The sequence below is a fragment of the Scomber scombrus genome, chromosome 18 (assembly GCF_963691925.1).
Source record: "Scomber scombrus chromosome 18, fScoSco1.1, whole genome shotgun sequence".
In the NCBI taxonomy this organism is placed as follows: Eukaryota; Metazoa; Chordata; class Actinopteri; order Scombriformes; family Scombridae; genus Scomber; species Scomber scombrus.
In genome coordinates this window covers 11093705-11111891 of record NC_084987.1, presented here as the reverse complement: position 1 = coordinate 11111891, position 18187 = coordinate 11093705, and the positions used below count along the sequence as shown (strand labels likewise).

Genomic DNA, 18187 nt, shown 5'->3' with positions numbered 1-18187 from the left:
AAACAGACAAGATGTAAATTCATCACCTCGGGGAGTTTCAAATGCATCACCAATCCTTTTCTCTCTTTTTTTGGTTTCTTTCTGTCTCTCTCTTTCTGCCTCTTCTAAGCACCACGGTCTCTTCTATAACCTCTTTGTCTATCTATTTAGTGGTTCATTGGCTTATTTTCCTCTTGTGTGACCTACCACAGTGATAGGGTAATCATGGTGATACCTTCACTCTGTGAGTGGGTGACATTTGTAAACAATGAGTCAGACAGAGACCAAATGAGAAAATGCAGACACTTTGTCCATTGGCTGTCTCTTCAAACATCTAACAAGACACTAGGTGCATGGCATCTGAGATCAGCTCTCAGCTCTTCTTCGGATACAGATGAATGCATCATTAAGGAAACAAAGCACTTTGCCTGTACAGTAATAAGACAATAGAATCGAATGCAGCAGCAGATGCAGATTTTTAAACACTCTCAGTAGCAACAGTATTAATCTATATTGAAGCCTAATATAGAACACTGAGTATTAGCTAGCCAAAATAGAAATGTTTCATCAGTTGTATAAAACTGAGTTTCCAGGACTCACTGCATGAGAAGTTACTATCTGGATGAACAAAAACTCAATTATTCTGGGTGATAGTGACAAGGCAAACACTGCAGGTTAAGTGAAGGTCTTTTTGTAGAGACTAGTGGCCATGCGGGGCAGTCTCAATTAGAAGGCTTTCTTTGAGCCTCAACTGCCTTATTGCCGGGCTGAAGACTCCCAATTTTCTGTCAGTAATTAATCCATTTACAGGAATAGCTTTCCCTACGAAACAGAGAGAATGTTTGATTAGCTGGATGGGAGAAAAGGTCAGGATGTGGCAGTGGCTTCCTACTATTGGATCCAGAAAATGGTGGGTGGGTTTTGTGGGACATTGGTAATCAGGTCATGCTGGCTGGATGAGCAAGGAAATGATCATAGTAATTGTGTGTGTGAGTGTGTATCTGTGTGCATGTATGTGTGCGCCAGTGCCTCCGTGTGTGTGTGTGTGGGCAATTCAACTGGGCACATTTGCCACAGGAAGTGCTGCACTGAGTCGTATTCAGCTGGTACTGTTGGCATGAGTAAATGCAGAACAGTGGATAGAGCCATGCTGTGCTGCAGAATACATGGCAGCTGATTGCTGCATGTCGCTCTTGACTATTGCTTTGATCAAGGCTTTTCTTTAGCAAGCCTCAAGCAAAATGTGGTGCCCTGCTTGTTCCTGATTGAGCTATCTGGTTCTCAACCATATACCATTCATTCATACCAAATACCCTACAAATAATAATGTATAAGCCCCCATGAAATGTTGAGATTGTAATCAAGGGAGCAATCAGGAGCAATCAATTCTTCTATGAATAAAATGTGAATGCATGTTCCAGCAATATATTCATGAAGCCTCTAAGAACAAGTTCACTGAACTAGGATTGCTCAAATACACCGTATTTAATTTTTCAAATAAAACTTGGCAATGTAAATATCATTGCAATTTAGCCCCTTAAAATGTATCAGTCCCTCTGGTGGGTCATTAAAAAGGCAGATTGGGTGGCTGTTAGAATTCAGGAAAAAGAATATAAAATTATTCAAAATATACAATTTCTCCTTTTGTGTAATGCTGCAATATTGTCTCGAGTTGAAGGTTTCACTCAGGCTGAGGATATTGATGAAAAATCTCAATACAAGCAGATAAAGAATGTCCTACAAATACAAACAATAAAGTGTTTATTCTGTTGTAAAAGCAATTACTTATATAGCTTTTTGAGACCGACTGAAGACATCAAGGCAAGAGTCCTGGTCTGACTCTTGGTCTCAGATCTGCAGTCTTGCTTCATGATATATTATGAATGTATTTCCTTGTCTTCAGTGTGGGTTGATAAATGGGCTCTACAGGCTACACTGTAAAGACAATGGATAGACTCACCACAGGGCATTGCGGGTGTGTTACAGTCAATACAGTGAGGCAGACACACTTACTATATTGATTTTCTTTCTCACGTGTTCTCACTACAGGGACCGATTCTCACCGTTAACAGCCATTATTATAGTTAAGCTCTATTGGGCTGAGATTTGGGCATTGACTCTGTTTTGTTCCTTACTTTTGTTTCATACAATAGCGACCAAGGCCCTGTATATCACGTGCAAGTCACAGCTCCAACGGGTCCCTCACACAACACTGTGGCAGCCACCATTAGAGAATATTGTAGACATTTCACAGCTCAGCGGAGAGAAAGTGTTGCTCACGCAAGTGGACACAAATATGGTGAACCATTGAAACACACAAACACATTAATGCATGCATCTATAAACATTCACACAGAAATGGACACATATTACTACATAAGCACGCATATGCAAACACACACATAGGTCTTAGTGTCATACATGATCATAGGTGATTCTGGTGCCTAATCTTGTAAAATTGTGCTGATGCATGCAAGGTTACACTCCCATGTATGTCTCCAGGTCTTAATGCAATCCACATATATCATGCCACGTCATGATTCATATACTGTCAATCACCTCCTTGGTGTCCACAAATGGAGTGAGACTGTTGTCGCAATGCATTTGTGTGTAATGCTCACTGCTTGAATTATTAAACATATTCAACTCGATATTCAACTCTGTACTTCATGTGTGCTGGGGTTGATGCACGTGTGTAGTTCTACAGTGGTGTGAGTCTCTAGTATAAAATGGAAAAGCCCAGATGAGTTTCCTTAATCAAAGGCCCACAGGAGCCGTTAATAGATTAAACACTCCATGTTGAAAGCACACCAATGCGTCTGCCTGCCTGAACCCTGGGCTACAGCCTATTTATGCCATTTAAATAGTTGCCATGGTGATGAGGTCACACTTGTTTAAGATGATTTTGATCTTGATATATTTAGAAGGCAGTGGGCCTTCATGTCCATCATCTAATTAATGAATTATGACTCAGAAAAATAGCCAGTATTCTTAAAGCCAGATGACTCCAGCTTTAGAGCTCAGACGGGGGCTTGGTTTGTTTGCGGCCTCGCTGCCTCAGTCATAACAGCTCTGCATCATTATGAAGGAGGTCTTTGTAATTAGCTGAGGTGTAATTTGGTCCTGTATTTCAGCTGTAAATCTATTGCTGGCTGTGTGTTTGTGCTTTTTGAGAATGTGGCTAGTGTTTGGTGCTTTCTGTTCCCCAGAATTGTTATCTCACCCAGAGCTTGTCTTTATGGCCTCAGGGCTTTGTAGTGCTCTACTGCCATCCATGGGTGTGCACAAATGCTGCCATTTCTGCAGTTGGTGGGCATTTTTGCCATTTGAACTGATTAAAAATGCCCTTTATAGAGCTCGCCTACAGGCTAGTGCAAAGTGGATTTTTTTTTATGTTTAGGATAAAGCACAGGCCATGTTTGTATGTTCATGTGCATGCACCAAAAAGCTGCACATAGAGATTTTCCACAATATTGTATCTACAGTATGCAGGGCAAATGTGAGTCCAAGCATGCAATAAGACAGTTAGAGTGTATGAGCTCAGGATAGAAATAGTTGAAGCTAAGACACATGCAGGGTAAAGGAGAAACACATGATATGATGCCAATTTTCTCATTGCCAGAGGGGCCTAGTGAAACAACAGGGAGAGAGAGGCAAGGAGAGAAGTTAAAGGCTAAATAAAATTCACAGAAAAGGAGAACAAAAGAGAGCGACAGAGAATTGGAGATAATGACACAGCAGAGTAGCAGAGAAAATGAGGCTGGCCAATTATTAGGGTGGAAATTATGAGGAATGGCTGTGAAAATTAATCAAAAAGGATTAAATTAATACAGGTTAAATGCCCGACTTCCTCTCTAGCTAATATTTAATGAAAGCTTGTTCTGCCAACAGACTATATGATTAGACAGTTGATTGGCAGAGCCTGGAATTCTTTGAGGTGTGGCAGATTGTCCTAATCACACTCATTATTTCCCTCCTTTATTTGGTCCATCACTCTACAAAAGATGGCATCTGACCTGAACTCTGTGAGAAAAATGTTAAGTTTGAAAGAGTTCAGGAGCACTCTACGTTGATCATGTAATACATACATACAACATACATTAATCACAGACAGTGATCAAAAGATGTATTGAAAATGAATAAAGGGTGCAAATGAAAACCTCTGAGAGACAGGAGATTTGATTTTCCTAATAGTGGCTCTTATGGTTTTAGTTATTGTACATGTAGGAGTTTTGTTATTGGCACAGAATAACAACATCACAGTGCTCTCTGGTGGGGGGGAGAGAAATGAATTGTGTAAGAAGAAGAACAGAGAATAAAGATTTGATGGGCAGACTTTGATGTAGAATGATAGTTACCAAGACATTGTTTAGATGTGGATATAATCTGCAGACATAAAAAATTCTTTGTGAGTTTTGCTTTAAAGCTAAAGTCACAATAACTTATCTTTTATAAACTTATATTGACTACTACCAAGAATATTGTAGGAATTTTACAGGTACTCGTAATTCAGTCATAGCCATTATTAGACTGTGGAAACTTCTAACTCTTCATGTCAAATGAAATGACAGCAGAGACTACCTTTATGCTTGCTGAATGTCAATGATTGTTGCACCAGAATCATGCACATTTTTATTTAATTATCAGGATAAGACAGTAGTCTGAAAATAGTTATTTTTTGATCGTTTGGTTCTGAATTGAACTCAGGGCCCTATAAGGGTTAAGAATGACTTTGGTGTAGGTTACCACTAAGGTAAAGGTTGGGGTAAGACAGGTAGTTCTAATGGTAAAATTTGGCTCGAGAATGCATTGTGTCAAATTGGGTCGGTATCAAATTACTCGGAAGACAAACTGTACAAATTGGAGTTTCTAGAGGAAAAACTAAGAGATAAATGTGCTGTAGCCATAAGTTCCTTGTTCTACAATCAGTAAATTGTCCCGCTTACTTCCAGCTCAGTGGCAACAGTCATACACTGGGTGACTGGTTAAATCATGTAAGATGGGGATTTTCTTTTTCTCACTTACTTTTACTATCATTTTCATATTGAGCTGATTATGGGTGCTTGGTGAAATACAGATACAAGGTTAAAGAATGCCAACATCCATGTTTAAACCTTTGCTGCCACCCTGTGAATATGATGGATACTGCATTCTTTTTAGACTGTGCATAAAGGAAATACTAGTATGGCACATTACAAATTACAGCTTTCCTCACCTACACAAACCTAGGAAGCAAAAAACCCTAAATATAAAGTCTCATGCATTCACAAAAATATGTTAATATAGTTTCTCCATACATATTTGCATATACATTAGATTTAATAATTAAAAGTGCTTGTAAAAGTGACAGTGTAAAGTATTTCATTATTTAGATGATAAACAACAAATCAAATGTCATAACTTATTATATGTAATCTGTGATAGTCTCTTGGCACCAGTCTATTTCCATCATGCCCCTGGACATTGGCATTGCTATACTAACAAACCAGCAGTATGTGTGTGTGTGTGTGTGTGTGTGTGTGTGTGTGTGTGTGTGTGTGTGTGTGTGTGTGTGTGTTTGTGTGTGTGTGTGTGTGTGTGTGTGTGTGTGTGTGTGTTTGTGTGTGTGTGTGTGTGTGTGTGTGTGTGTGTGTGTGTGTGTGTGTGTGCGTGCGTGCGTGCGTGCGTGCGTGCCTGTGTGTATGCTACCCTGCAAAGAATATCTTTTCCCCCTCACTAAAACCTCTGTTAGTGCGACTCTAAACAATGCTGCCATATGCCCCCTTACATCTCCTTGACACACACCCACAAAGTGACAACTAACAGTCACCAGGTTCAATCTTGCACAACAACAATGACAGGCACTGGCTGAGTGCAAGACTGTTTATTAAGTGCAATTCTACTGGTAACCACATGGGGGCAGTATTGCTGCAAAAATGGAAGACCTCACAGAGGCAAGACTGATGTTGGAGCCAGTAGGTGAGCTGAGGAGGGCTGACATTTTTTGGATGGGGCTCAGAAAGCTGTCTCTCCTCATATCACTTCACCGAACAACCCACACAGAGGAGACCATATCACTCACACAATGTGACTGGGTGGGGAGGGGAGCCCATCCAAGGCTGACAAAATGAATAAGTCAGCAGACCAGGATGCAGGCAAGAAAGGGAGATGACCTGGCCGTTTTTTCTGAGCAAGCCATTCTGTCATTATGCATGACTGTTTAGGGTGTAAAATGACACTACCAGAGGCCCGGTATCTTGCCAGATATTTTTGAGAGAAGTGCTTCAAGGAGAAATTTGAGACACCCTCCAATTTCCATACCCCTTCATACTTCACTCCATCTGACCCATCTTTTTAGTAATGACTGGCACATTCAGACAGCTATGATTTGAAGACAAAATACATACCCCCACCCCCATACCCCCACCCACCCTCCATATCCATAGAGCCAATCTGAACTTCAGAACACGTCTGAGGTCTCGTCCGAATCAAGCACAAATCAGACTTGAGGCATAGTCCCTCAGGTGAGATGACACCAAGACAGGCAGCGAAGCAAATTGTATGATATCTAACACAAGCATGATTGTGCTGAAAGCTAAAGCATTTGGATTATGCAACACAACAATGGTGAAACTATACTACCTGAAAAGTAACAGTAATCCCCCTTATTCAAGAAAAGCTTGTATAGCAGGCTTTATATATCAGTTTTACATCCAAACTGTATTGATAGCTGCAATATTCTCCAAACCACCATTTCATTATTAATGTCAATTCAAATTTCATTTACATCTTTTACACATGCACTAATTTCAGAGCATCAGCCACACATTGTTAGTGGTGACTGTCAGGATGACAGTGCGTGTAACTGAATATGATGATATGGTTATGACTCAGGCAGAGTGTAGTTTGTAAGACACTGTATGCATCTGCATGCTACAGGCTGATTTAGGAGATGTCATGAAGCAGAATGACGAATGAGCTGTCAGAGGCAGCCGTGGGCAGGAGCACCTCGATCTCTACCACATTAATACCACCTGCCCATGTCTCCCTGTCATGAGCCACTGGCCAACCTTAAATCTAACCTCCCACCCCTCCATAACTTAATCTACTACTTCATCTAATACGGACAGTGTGGTGAGGCCAATGCTGCAGGAGAGTCTACTGTGCCTTGGACGCCCTGGGCACACACACGTCACATAACATAGAGCACAAATCAGCCATCTGAAATCAGTCTCTCTCTGATCTACACGCATCAAAAATGTGTGCACGCACAAACACCAAGATGTGAGTCATAAAAGAACAGCCAAATGTCAGAGAAAGAGAGAGGGAAGGAAAAGAATGGATACATGCATGCAAAACAGGGCTGGCAGAACAGAGGCTGATTGGGAGGGGATGAGACAGAGAGGCAGCCAATGCGCAGCTCTGCATCTTGAGGAAGAGAGAGGAAGCGAGAGAGAGAGAGAGTGAGAGAGAGAGATAAGGGGCGAGTGAGGAAGCAAGAGAAATGGAAAGTGAGAGAGAGAGAGAGAGAGAGAGAGAGAGATGGAGAGAGAGAGAGAGGGAGGGGGTGAGGCTGAGGCAGTCACTCTTAGAGGGAAGATTCCAGCGTGATGCTGCTGGATTTGGAGCTGCTTTCCTCTAACCAGTCTCTGGCTGTCCCTTTGACTGAGCCAGTGGTGTGAGAGTCTAGTAAATGTGCTTCACCAACTCTGGGGGCTCTGCTGCTGCTGCTCAGACTGAGGCAGAAGCTGACTGGCTGGTTCCCTGCGTGGGCTGTCTGGAGCAGACTGGGGTTGACTGGAGCTGAGGTCCAGGGCAGGGCAGGGTAGGGCAGGGTAGGGTTGGTCGTTGGGCCATTTGCACCGGTGCCCCACAGGAAGCAAACATGAGCGTTCCCATGCTAAAGATCGGGGCGGTGCTCAGCACCATGGCCATGGTGACCAACTGGATGTCTCAGACTCTGCCCTCTCTGGTGGGACTCAACGGGACCACAATCTCAAGAGGGGGCACCTCCGAGAGGATTGTCAGCGTGCGTAAGACTTTTTTGCAAGTGTGTGTGCACTGGATTTGTTTGTGCATGCTGAATGTAAAAAAGTCAGAGAGACAGATGAAAGAGAGTGACACAGCAGAGGATGGGGAGAAAGTGAAGAAATTTGAAGATTGAGGCATGTTATTGAGTGTGTGATTACATGTTTAACTACAAAAACAGTACAGAGGTTTCAGGCGGGGGAGTGGAACTGCGTGAGTCTCAAGGGCTATGTTGTAGTAAAAAGAGAGAGATTATGGAGGTAGACATGCATGTGAGAGCAATGTTTCAACCAAGCGTGAATGATATACATGTTGGTGTGAGAGTCACATTAAGTGTAATGAAGCTGAATTGTGGGCTTGTGACTGTGAGTGATGGTGAGAGGCAGCGGATGCAGTGTGGATGGCGGTGGTAAATCATATGTTTTTGCCAGGGTGACGGGAGGTAGGGAGCTTTTCTGAGTGATGTTCAGGCTGATCCCATCTGTCAGTCACCTCCAGGGTGGGACGGATTGTGCTCAGATTCAGAGGTGATGGGGAAGACAGGGAGGTTGAGACAATGCTACAGTTTCAAGTACGTCTTATTCCCTCATTGTTCTATTTGTAAATCTGTTTCTAAATCCTCTGAGCCCTCCTCTCCTAAAATAAAACACACTGGCAAGTCATGTAGGTGTATAAAGGCTGTTGGAAGTGTTTTGTCATTAAAAAGCTCTTTCAGTTAAAGTTCTGTGTGGCATATGCCTTTCTGTCTCATTGTGTTAATGGGAGGCGGCAGTGACAATGAGAAATATCAAACTGAGGAATGAATTAGACACTTTCTGATTCATCAGTGGTTAGATTGTCTTTGCCTTTATCCTGAGTGTGTTTTTATTGCACCTTACAAATTAAGCAAATGCCCTGGTTGGTTAAAATAATGGAATGAAATTGAATGTCCAAAGAGAGCTGTGACCATCTGGAAAGATGTGTGTGCGTGTGTATATTTGTGTGTTTAAATATGTATTCTGAGTATGTTTAGGCATTCTTGTCTCAAGGGTGAAGGTCCATCTGTTTGAAGAGGATTTTTTATAATTTATAATGGTTCATTTAAACATCAATCCACCACTCTATGTCACCTTAATTTTGCAGTGATGTGTTGGGTTGAAATCCTTTCTGTGCAGAAAAAGGCATCTTAGCACAGTGTTACCTTTGTGAAAATGTCAAGCACCTAAACTAAAAGCCTGTGCTTTATTTCTTCTAAAATGTGTGCATATCTCAGCGGGTCATTTTGAGTACATCATCAAAGTAAAATGATAATCTAATCTCTGTAACAATGTCAGTGTATTTGAATTATTAACAGCCTTAAACTCTATAATCCCATTGAACACCCAAAATTCCCTTGGGGGGTATGGCCTGCATAATCCATCTATTTATTTTCTATACCCAATTATCCTGCTCAGGGTCAAGAAGAATAAAGAATGTTGCCAGGTTTCTTTTCAGTAAACTCATTCTAATCAACACTCATGACTCAAAGTCTTATTTTGCATTTCAAATAATTGGATATGATGAAATTATACATAGTTATGAGTGGATGATTTCTTTGAGGCAACCCTCATTCACATCCAGTGGAGGAGGAATGCTGCTGTTGAAACTCATGCCATCAAAGTTTCATCAAAACTGATGAGCCAGTTTAATGGTGCCAGGAATTATTACAGTATAAAAGTCTATTGTGAAGGGAATTGTCTTTGCTTTAAGACAGGGATATTATCCCCTCATAAACAATGGCAGTGCATAAAACTTTGATGTAAAACCTCTCCTCAAAGTCCCATCACTATTAATGAGACATTTCCCTGCGATGATCTGACAGTCAGGACTAACAAAATGTTTAGAGCTCTAATCAAAGACACTCTAACTCCAGTCTTGTGACACTCTGGTGCTAGTATGCCAGTGGCCATTGCATGGCTGCTCCCCACACTGGCACCCATACATGCTGCGTCCCACATTCTCCCAGCTTAGAGCTATTTTCAAAGTCTGCTTCACTTGCTTTCTGCGCCTGTCTTCTAACCAGCTGATCCGAGAACACAGCTGAATGAGTATATATGAGACTTGCTGCGATGGCACCGAACACAACACTGCCTGGATGCTTGTGCACATCTGGATAGTGCAAAACCATGTTTCTTAATGAGCAAAAGAGACCCTGGGACCCTAACACTTAACATTGCAAGAGTCAGGCTATGGTCCAATCAAAATAAGCTATCCAAAATAAATAATCTTACATATAATCAAAATAAATGCATTTTTTAATAAATAAACAATGTTTGTACTGCACTTTTCTTTTTTATTCATAATAATATAGATAGACAAATACAATCTAAAAAATAGAAGAAAAATAATGTATTGCACTTTTCAAAAACAGTGTTTAAACACATGTCAGGGAGAAAATAAATGGAATAAAAGATGTAAGATAATTTTGCATGAATAAAAGTGAGAGAGTTATTAAGTTATAGCTTGGTATGTATAAAGACACTGATTTGAAACAATTGATTTTGTAGGACTGCAGGGAAAATGTTGACAGAATCAATAACATCATTGGCAGGAAAACTGTTTCTTGGTTTAAGCTTTGATTGCAAAGGCTTAGTCCCCTTTAGTCTTCAATACATGCTGGGAAAGTTAACATCTCTGAGGTGACCTAAGGGGCTGTTAAGTAAAACATGGTTTGAAAATTTATGAAATACTCAAATGCTTCACTGTGCAATGTATTAAATATCATGAAAACAATTTCAGTGTCAAATAGATAAAGTAATATGAAAAAGTCAGCACAGGTGTCATACCAAGAGTATGTTTATATTATTTGTCAACATTCTTCCTGGTAAATGTTGAAATAGTTGTTGAAAGTTTCAGTCAAACACATTTTACAGTATTACAAGCAGATGGCGGTAATATAAGTAGGCCATTACATGAGTGAATAATTCTCAGTGTGGCAAAGGATACAGGAAGGGTCAGATTTTAGTGCTGTTTATAAAGTGGAATACCACCCAGTGTGGTCTTTAATGATGCTTGAAGCTAAATTCAAAGAGAATACCTCAAACCTAGCAGAGGAAAACTCACCAGACTGAGACTGCTGAATTTGCTTTGAATGTTAATCACCAAATATAACAACTTTGATATTATCTGCATTTAGCTGGAGTCAATTCTGAACCATCCAATGCACATTGTCTGTATGATTTAGGGTTGCATGATCAGTCTTTAAATGTCACTGAGATTAAGAATGAGAAATTGGGCAAAAGTCATTGGCGTAAAACTATAGAGACATCACACGTGAAAACAAGTTTTCCAAGACTTACGACGTATGATTAAAGAAGCACTAGTGCAAAATAACTTATTTATAAACGCTGTAAAATGCAAGCACTTGTATGTATAGGAAGGACATACATCAAGTGTAAATCTTCACATACTGTAGCTGTATACTCAGAATACTGCAAAACAGACAGAATAGCAATGTGTGTGTGCGTGTGCATGCGTGTGTGTGCGCGCATGCATGTGTGTGTCGACTCTGCCTTTGATATATTAAATAAGAAAGCTGTGAGGCAGAAGAGTGAAGAAAAATATTCTCACCATCAAAAGGAAGCGTGGAACAACAAATTGCAGCCAGAGCTCAGAATCTGATTGGGGTCACCCAGCCTCTGTCTGTCAGGGTGTGGGACTGTAAACTTCATTACATCCACTGTGCAGTCCAGTAAAGTGGATTGTAAAGATCGATTCTTGGCTATGGAATAAAGATTAAACATTGCTGCAGATTTTTATTTGAGTACTTCACTTTAATGTTTTTATCACGCTGCCTTCACCCAAATGTATTTGAGTCTAGACCCTGTCAGGTGTCCTCTGCAGGCTGGTAAATACAAAACTGTGTGAATGTGAAGCCAATCTTGTAATATAGTTTTAAATTATTTTGATACATGAACTAATTATGTGATAGCTTGTGTACAAATCAGTACTGATTAAAGGCTCTATAGTTGGATTAGTAATCAAGCTTTTGACATGGTTTATTTGCCAATATGAGAGTGTAATTCCATGTGGCTGAACTTAAGCCCAACTCATTGCTTTGTCCTTCAAATGCAATCGGATAATTTTACATTCACACGCTTCTACAATCCATATTTTCCTCCAATGAAGCCCTGACTGTTTTCTAACAGTTTATGTAGTGTTTTTCTCACTCTAGCCACCCTACCACTGTCACCTCCCTCCTCTATTTAGCACCAGCCATGATAGAGCTGCAAGATGTGTACAAGTCTAACAGCAGAGACGATGCAACATGCTTTCCACCAGGGCACCTGGCATGATGCTAGCAGCCTACTTCAAAATGTATAAAGTTGTCACTGCTCACCGGTGAGTGTTATTCTCTCTGAATTCTCCAAGAGTTCTCCAACTAAAGCCCCCCCCCCCCCCCCCCCCCCCCACTTCAAAAAACGCTTGACACGTTTGCCCACCCCCCTCTGTCATTCAAGTGTGAGCCGGATTGGAACGAGTGAGCTGCAGATGGAAAGCGGGCAGGACACCACGCCGGAGAGGAGGCAGTCATGAGAGTGATGGAGTGGGAGAGAGTGAGAGGCAGTAGGGAGGATAAAGGATGCAGCAGGGAGAGGAGCATGATGAGTTTATGAGTCATATTATTGACTGGTAACCATGCTGCGCTGATTGTGGTAATCGATTTTCCTTGGGAGCAGGAGAGACTAGGGATTTCACTAGGAGTCTTCACTGAGTTTTATTTTAAAGGCCAGCTGCTGGTCTGTGCATTGAGGATTCACTGAGTGATCATCTGAAGAGTGGGTGTGCATATTTGCTTGTTTATCTGTGTGTGCTTAATTCCAGAAATACCCAGCAATTTTGAAAAATTAGATCTGATTGTTTGGCCAAAGTATAGACCTGCCAGCTGTGGTTAGCTGGAACAGATGTTTCTACTTTGCTGGGGCAAAGCATTCAGAGAAGTTAATGCCTGGCAGTAAACATTATTCTGCAGAGAGAGAGAGAGAGAAAAGAGGGAAACAGAAAGTGAAGCTGTAGAACTTGGATAAACAAAGCTGGCATTGTAGTTACGGGATGGAAATAGAAGAAAGAGATAGATTACACCTCCTACTTTGTTATCCTGAACCTGACTGTCTCACCTTGATGTTTTCCACATTCTCAAAATGCTCTTTCCATCCTCTGTGGTGTTGCATTCTCTTACATATGATGGCGAGCTGAGTTCACAGTGTGGCAGTCAGCTCTCTCCATATCTCAGGCCCCTTGCCTGCCTCAGCCTGTTTGCCCTGTCTGCCTGCTGCTTATGAAAGTTATAATAGACTTCCCGTCATGCTCATAAAGTAGGGAGCTGTAGATTTATGATCTCATTTAGCTCTGACTTTACAGCAGCCAGCTCCAGGTTCAGTCCAATGAAATGCCAGAGGAAGTCTGTCCTGCAACTCTCGACAGTGATACCGCCAGCTATAATGTATAATTGGATAATCCTGCTGAACTTTGTTAATCATTAACAACACAAGGGTTCTGAGCTTCTTCGCACCATAGAGAGGCGCTCAAGTAATGGCACAACTTAGTTAGTTTGCCTTTAAACTACATATTGTATATAGGTTATCTGGGGAATGTGATTTGTTTTGTCTGCAGTGTACAGGAAACAGAGGAGAAATATTCAGCATTCGTTGCTACTTTTTAGCTTATTAATGACCACACCTCTCATCTCCTCTTCCCCTCTCTCAGCAGGGATTTATCTGAAGTTGTCATTCAGCATTGCAAATGGGCAGCATTTGAACTAAGCTAAAGGAAATTAGAGACACCTCTCTTCCCCCAAACCACAACTATTCCCTTTCTGCCTATCAGTCTATCAGTAAGTCTTGCTGTTATTGGTTTTCTATAAAGAGGATGGTAGGTTGTGTTTGGAAGAAATGCCAGCAGCTGATGGTCAGCTATCAGAGTCCCAGGCGGTCAGATATGATATCACGGGAGCAGAGGGAACCCTGGGGTGGTAAAAAAGAAGGAGCAAGCCAGAAATCTTAAAGAATTATTTTTATTTTTGTGAGTCAGCCCAAATGATTTTTCATCTCCTTTGCCCTATGCAGTTTCCTGTTGTTCTCATTACTGCTGTCTACCTCCTTAATGGGCTTTTGCATAGCAGCCATGACTGTGACAGCTTCAACTCTGGCACTTACATATTCTATTTCATCCCTCTCTTCTAATGGGTGAATTTCTGGAACAGTGAGCTGAATGCCTTCTCTTTCCTGAAACCACTGTCTGTGTCTGGGAGGAGAGGATTATCCCCTAGACCTGAAGTGCTCCCAGCTAGCAGCAAGTGATAGCATGACAATGATAGCACAGGTTGTGTTACATGTCATCACTACTCTTATATAATACTCCGTGGCCTGTCCTGCCAAATATACAAACATTTGCATATCCTGAATGCAAATCTGAATAACATTAGAAATTGAGGAAGCGTTTTTTCCGACATTAATGAGATATTTGATAGGCTGTGTGAACACTATGTTAAATGAACCAATGTCAATGACCCATTGCTCGCTGCAGAGCAGGACTTAATCATATTTGCAAAAATAAGCCAGTGCTATAAAACATATAACTTGCACCCCGAGAGATCAGTTGCTTATGAGCGCTGATATATAGATCTCCCTGCATGTGGCTCAGGCACAAAGCATATAGGGATATTTCCATTTAAGAATTACCTCCTCCCTCCTGTTCTCCCAGCTGCCGCTGTGAGAATGGGAAGTTAGCGCAGAATGGATAGGTGGGTGGTATTGAAATTGAAACTGATTCAAATAAGCTCTTAATTTCAGCCCAGCATTTATGAAATATTAATGACGGGAAGAGAAGATGTGTTGCTGTGAAAACTCCTTGGCTTTGGAGAGCCACATGAGGAGCACAGCATGAGTTTAAACATGTTGGAAAATCAAGAAAGCATTATGGTAATGGAGTTGACGTTTCTCCAGTAATACTTACTTGAACTCTGAACGTATTCCATATTACTGCCCACTATGTTAGATATTGTAAAAAATTAAATAAAATAAAAAAAGTCAGGTTAACAACTGCGGCTCCCTTTCAAGTTGATAGCAATATGGAAAAATTGGTGCACAATTCTTCATCCATTCGAAAGAATCCTTCCTTGCCAAAAGTGCATATCTGGTGCATAGGCAGACAGCCCCCCACATTTATGAATATGAGGTATTTTTATTGGGAGCAGGAGGCTGCACATACCCTCACAGTCTGAGTAACCTAAGTGGATTCTGCAGTTTGAGGCTAACGAACCTCCACCTGTTAACACCGCAGGATATCAACTATAATGAGAAGTCAGTGTGCCCTACTGTTGCCTCAGCACGATCTACTATCTTATACACATCGGCAGCTATTGCATATGCTCCCCTACACTTCAGTGGGAATCATGCATTACGGCTGCAGGGATTTCCAAACAGTCTTGAGGGGTTTGCTGCAAATCGAAATGCCTGCATGATGAAAACATGTATGAATTTGTGTAAATACTATATGTACAGGCATACACATGTACGTGCTCTTGCATGTACACCAGCATCTATATAGAACTACATGGACTTAAACCAAGATGAGCACACACACTCTCACACACATATGCTACAATAAATCAGAAATCCTGACATTGAGTGAGATGCAGGCAGAGAAGCAGATAGAGGTAAAAAAAAAGAAAAGAAAAAAGAATCCCCCTCCAGGCAACGGCAGAATGAAATAGACAGTTGAAAGAAATTGGAAGAGGTTCTGCTGTGGAGACTGCCTCTTTTTCACTTTCCTTAACTATAACTCTGGCCTCTGTAGACCTCTGTCATCTCTCCACCTAACAGCCTTCTGATGCTTGGATTGCCTCAAAGAAGGAAGTCTAATGATGAGAAAGGTGCTGACTGATTGAGAAAACTGTGCAAACCATTGCATCTATGCAATCTATGCATCCACATCAGAAATAATAGGATGATATTTCAGCTAGAGGGCCAGTAAATTCAACTATGACTCATGTGAATAGTAGATATTCAGTCATATTGAAATATGCTAACCGATGTATGCATGTAATGGTATGTATAGAAAATTAGAATAGAATATATTTAATTAAATTTAGATGTACTCATTTAAAATTGTATGAGTCTACTTAATATACCCTGAATTAGGGGTGTGACGAGATCTCGTACCACAATCGCGAGATTAAAACATGATGATCAGCTCATTTGCACGTCATGTCTTCTTTTTATAATGTCACGTGTGGATCATTAACCTTGTTACAGCTTCAACCTGCTGAGAAGATCTCAAAGAAGTAGGAGATAGCAGCAGTATGCTGGACCTCAGGTCTCTACACTGAAAGCCTGAGGTAGGAGGAGCAGCTATCGTAGCCTAATGATGCAAAAAGTAAAATGAGTCACACTACTAAATTATAACACAATTTATATGTTGTTCTACTTGTGTATTTAGGTGATATAGAATTTGTGAAATTTACTTTTATATCTGTTTTTTTTAATTAGCTTGTGTTATAATTTGTGATAATTTTACTCTTTATTTCATTTATATTAATATTTATATACTAGAATTGTTTCTATTCTTTATAATTCACTTTTTTGTATATGTGATTGCATATAATTTTGGTATTTATGGTTGTTATTTCCATAAATACCAAAATGATCTATCTATAAAATATCTATCTATATGGGGAAACCTTTTACAGTGCTTGCATATTGTATACTGCGTATGATAATTCAAACTTAGAAAGTAGAACTGAAGTGACATTCATTACAAGATGATTAGTTAAAACATTTCAAAATGCACCTGCATTATTTTGCAGGCCAGTCACATACTTCCTCATTGAAGTTTTCTTAAAAATAGTGTAAAAATCTTGTCTCCTCTCGATCTCGTGAACCCAATATCGTGTCTCGTCTCGTCTCGTGATCTGCATGTATCATCACACCCCTACCCTGAATATAATGACACAAATAAAATTTGAAAATAATGGCATGTATAATGTAAGGTATAATTGTTATGGCTGACAGTACAGCATATTTCAGGGCCACTCGCATAACTCTAGTCTGTTTGCCACAATTCATTTAGAGTAAGTAGGATTTAAAATTCACTCTTTCGGAGAGCGTGAGGGACAAAGTGGGAAAGGCAGTAAGTGCAGAAGAGAAAAGGGAGAAAGAGGATGGAAGGCCAAGGGATTGGCAAGAGTGACAAGATGTGACAGTGAGCACATTGGCTCGCAGGGTGGTTGCTACTTTACACTCCAATCACACAGTCCCCCTGTCCCCTAAGACATTTTAATCTGATCCCCCGACCTAAGGAGACGAGAGCACAGTACGGCATTGCTCAGATGGAGGCAGGAGAGCGGCACAGAGCCGAGCCGCAAGATTGTATTTCCAGCCTTTTCCTTCCACTTATGCGGATAGGTCTTTAATTTCATCACTAAAATGGCTGCTCCTTCTCTCATTACATTTTGCTTTATATGCTGAGTGTGTGTAGATGCAGTGTGAATGAACAGATCTCTTGGCCCGGGCCTTTGCATGTGTACGTGTGTTTGTGTGTGTGTGTTTGCAAGCGCTCAGCACTACTTTTGATTGGATTAGTCAGAGACAGACATCCATCCTTTCAGTCTCACCCCTCCTCCACTGGTAACAGGCTGCATTATCGATCCCGAACAGCTCCATTTCCTCTCTGTGTCCAAACTTATTAGATGCTCTGCTTTCACACAGCCTGGCCTGATACATCCTTCTTCCTTCTTTCTTTGAAATTCCCATTTGCCTCCAATTTCAGTTTGTCTTTCCCCATCCCCCATCAAGCTCTCACTCTATCTCTGTCATGCCGTTGTGTTTTTCGTCCCTTTGTGTATTATCCAACCATGTTCTTGTCTTATCTTAATCTGCAACCATTGCTGTGTAGTTCACCTCTTCTGTCTTCTATCTTGACTCGTCTATCTTCCATCTCTCTCCTATGGTGTCTTTACTGCTGTGAACATCACCTCCGTCAAACTTTACCTTTTCTTTCTCTCTCTCTCTCACTCTCTCTCTCTCTCTCTCTCTCTCTCTCTCTCTCTCTCTCTCTCTCTCTCTCTCTCTATCTCTCTCTCTCTCTCTCTCTCTCTCTCTCTCTCTCTCTCTCTCTCCTCTATCTATCTATCTCTCTCTGTTGCTCTCCAGTTAATGCTAAAATTAGACTGCTGTGATTGTGA

The 18187-nt window shown here is 41.0% G+C and overlaps 1 protein-coding gene across 3 annotated transcripts in view; it reads left to right on the top strand.

The window, feature by feature from the left end:
- The first annotated feature begins 7843 nt into the window (after positions 1-7843).
- olfm2a (olfactomedin 2a) overlaps positions 7844-18187 on the top strand; it is a 30140-nt gene continuing 19796 nt past the window's right edge. Inside the window, exons 1-2 of one of the 3 annotated variants that reach the window (XM_062438874.1) lie at positions 7844-7964; positions 9863-9881. In XM_062438874.1, coding sequence (XP_062294858.1) covers positions 7844-7964; positions 9863-9881 — 140 coding nt within the window. Of the gene's footprint in view, positions 7988-9862; positions 9882-18187 lie in introns of all 3 variants that reach the window. The other 2 variants (XM_062438873.1, XM_062438872.1) reach the window with 2 other exon arrangements.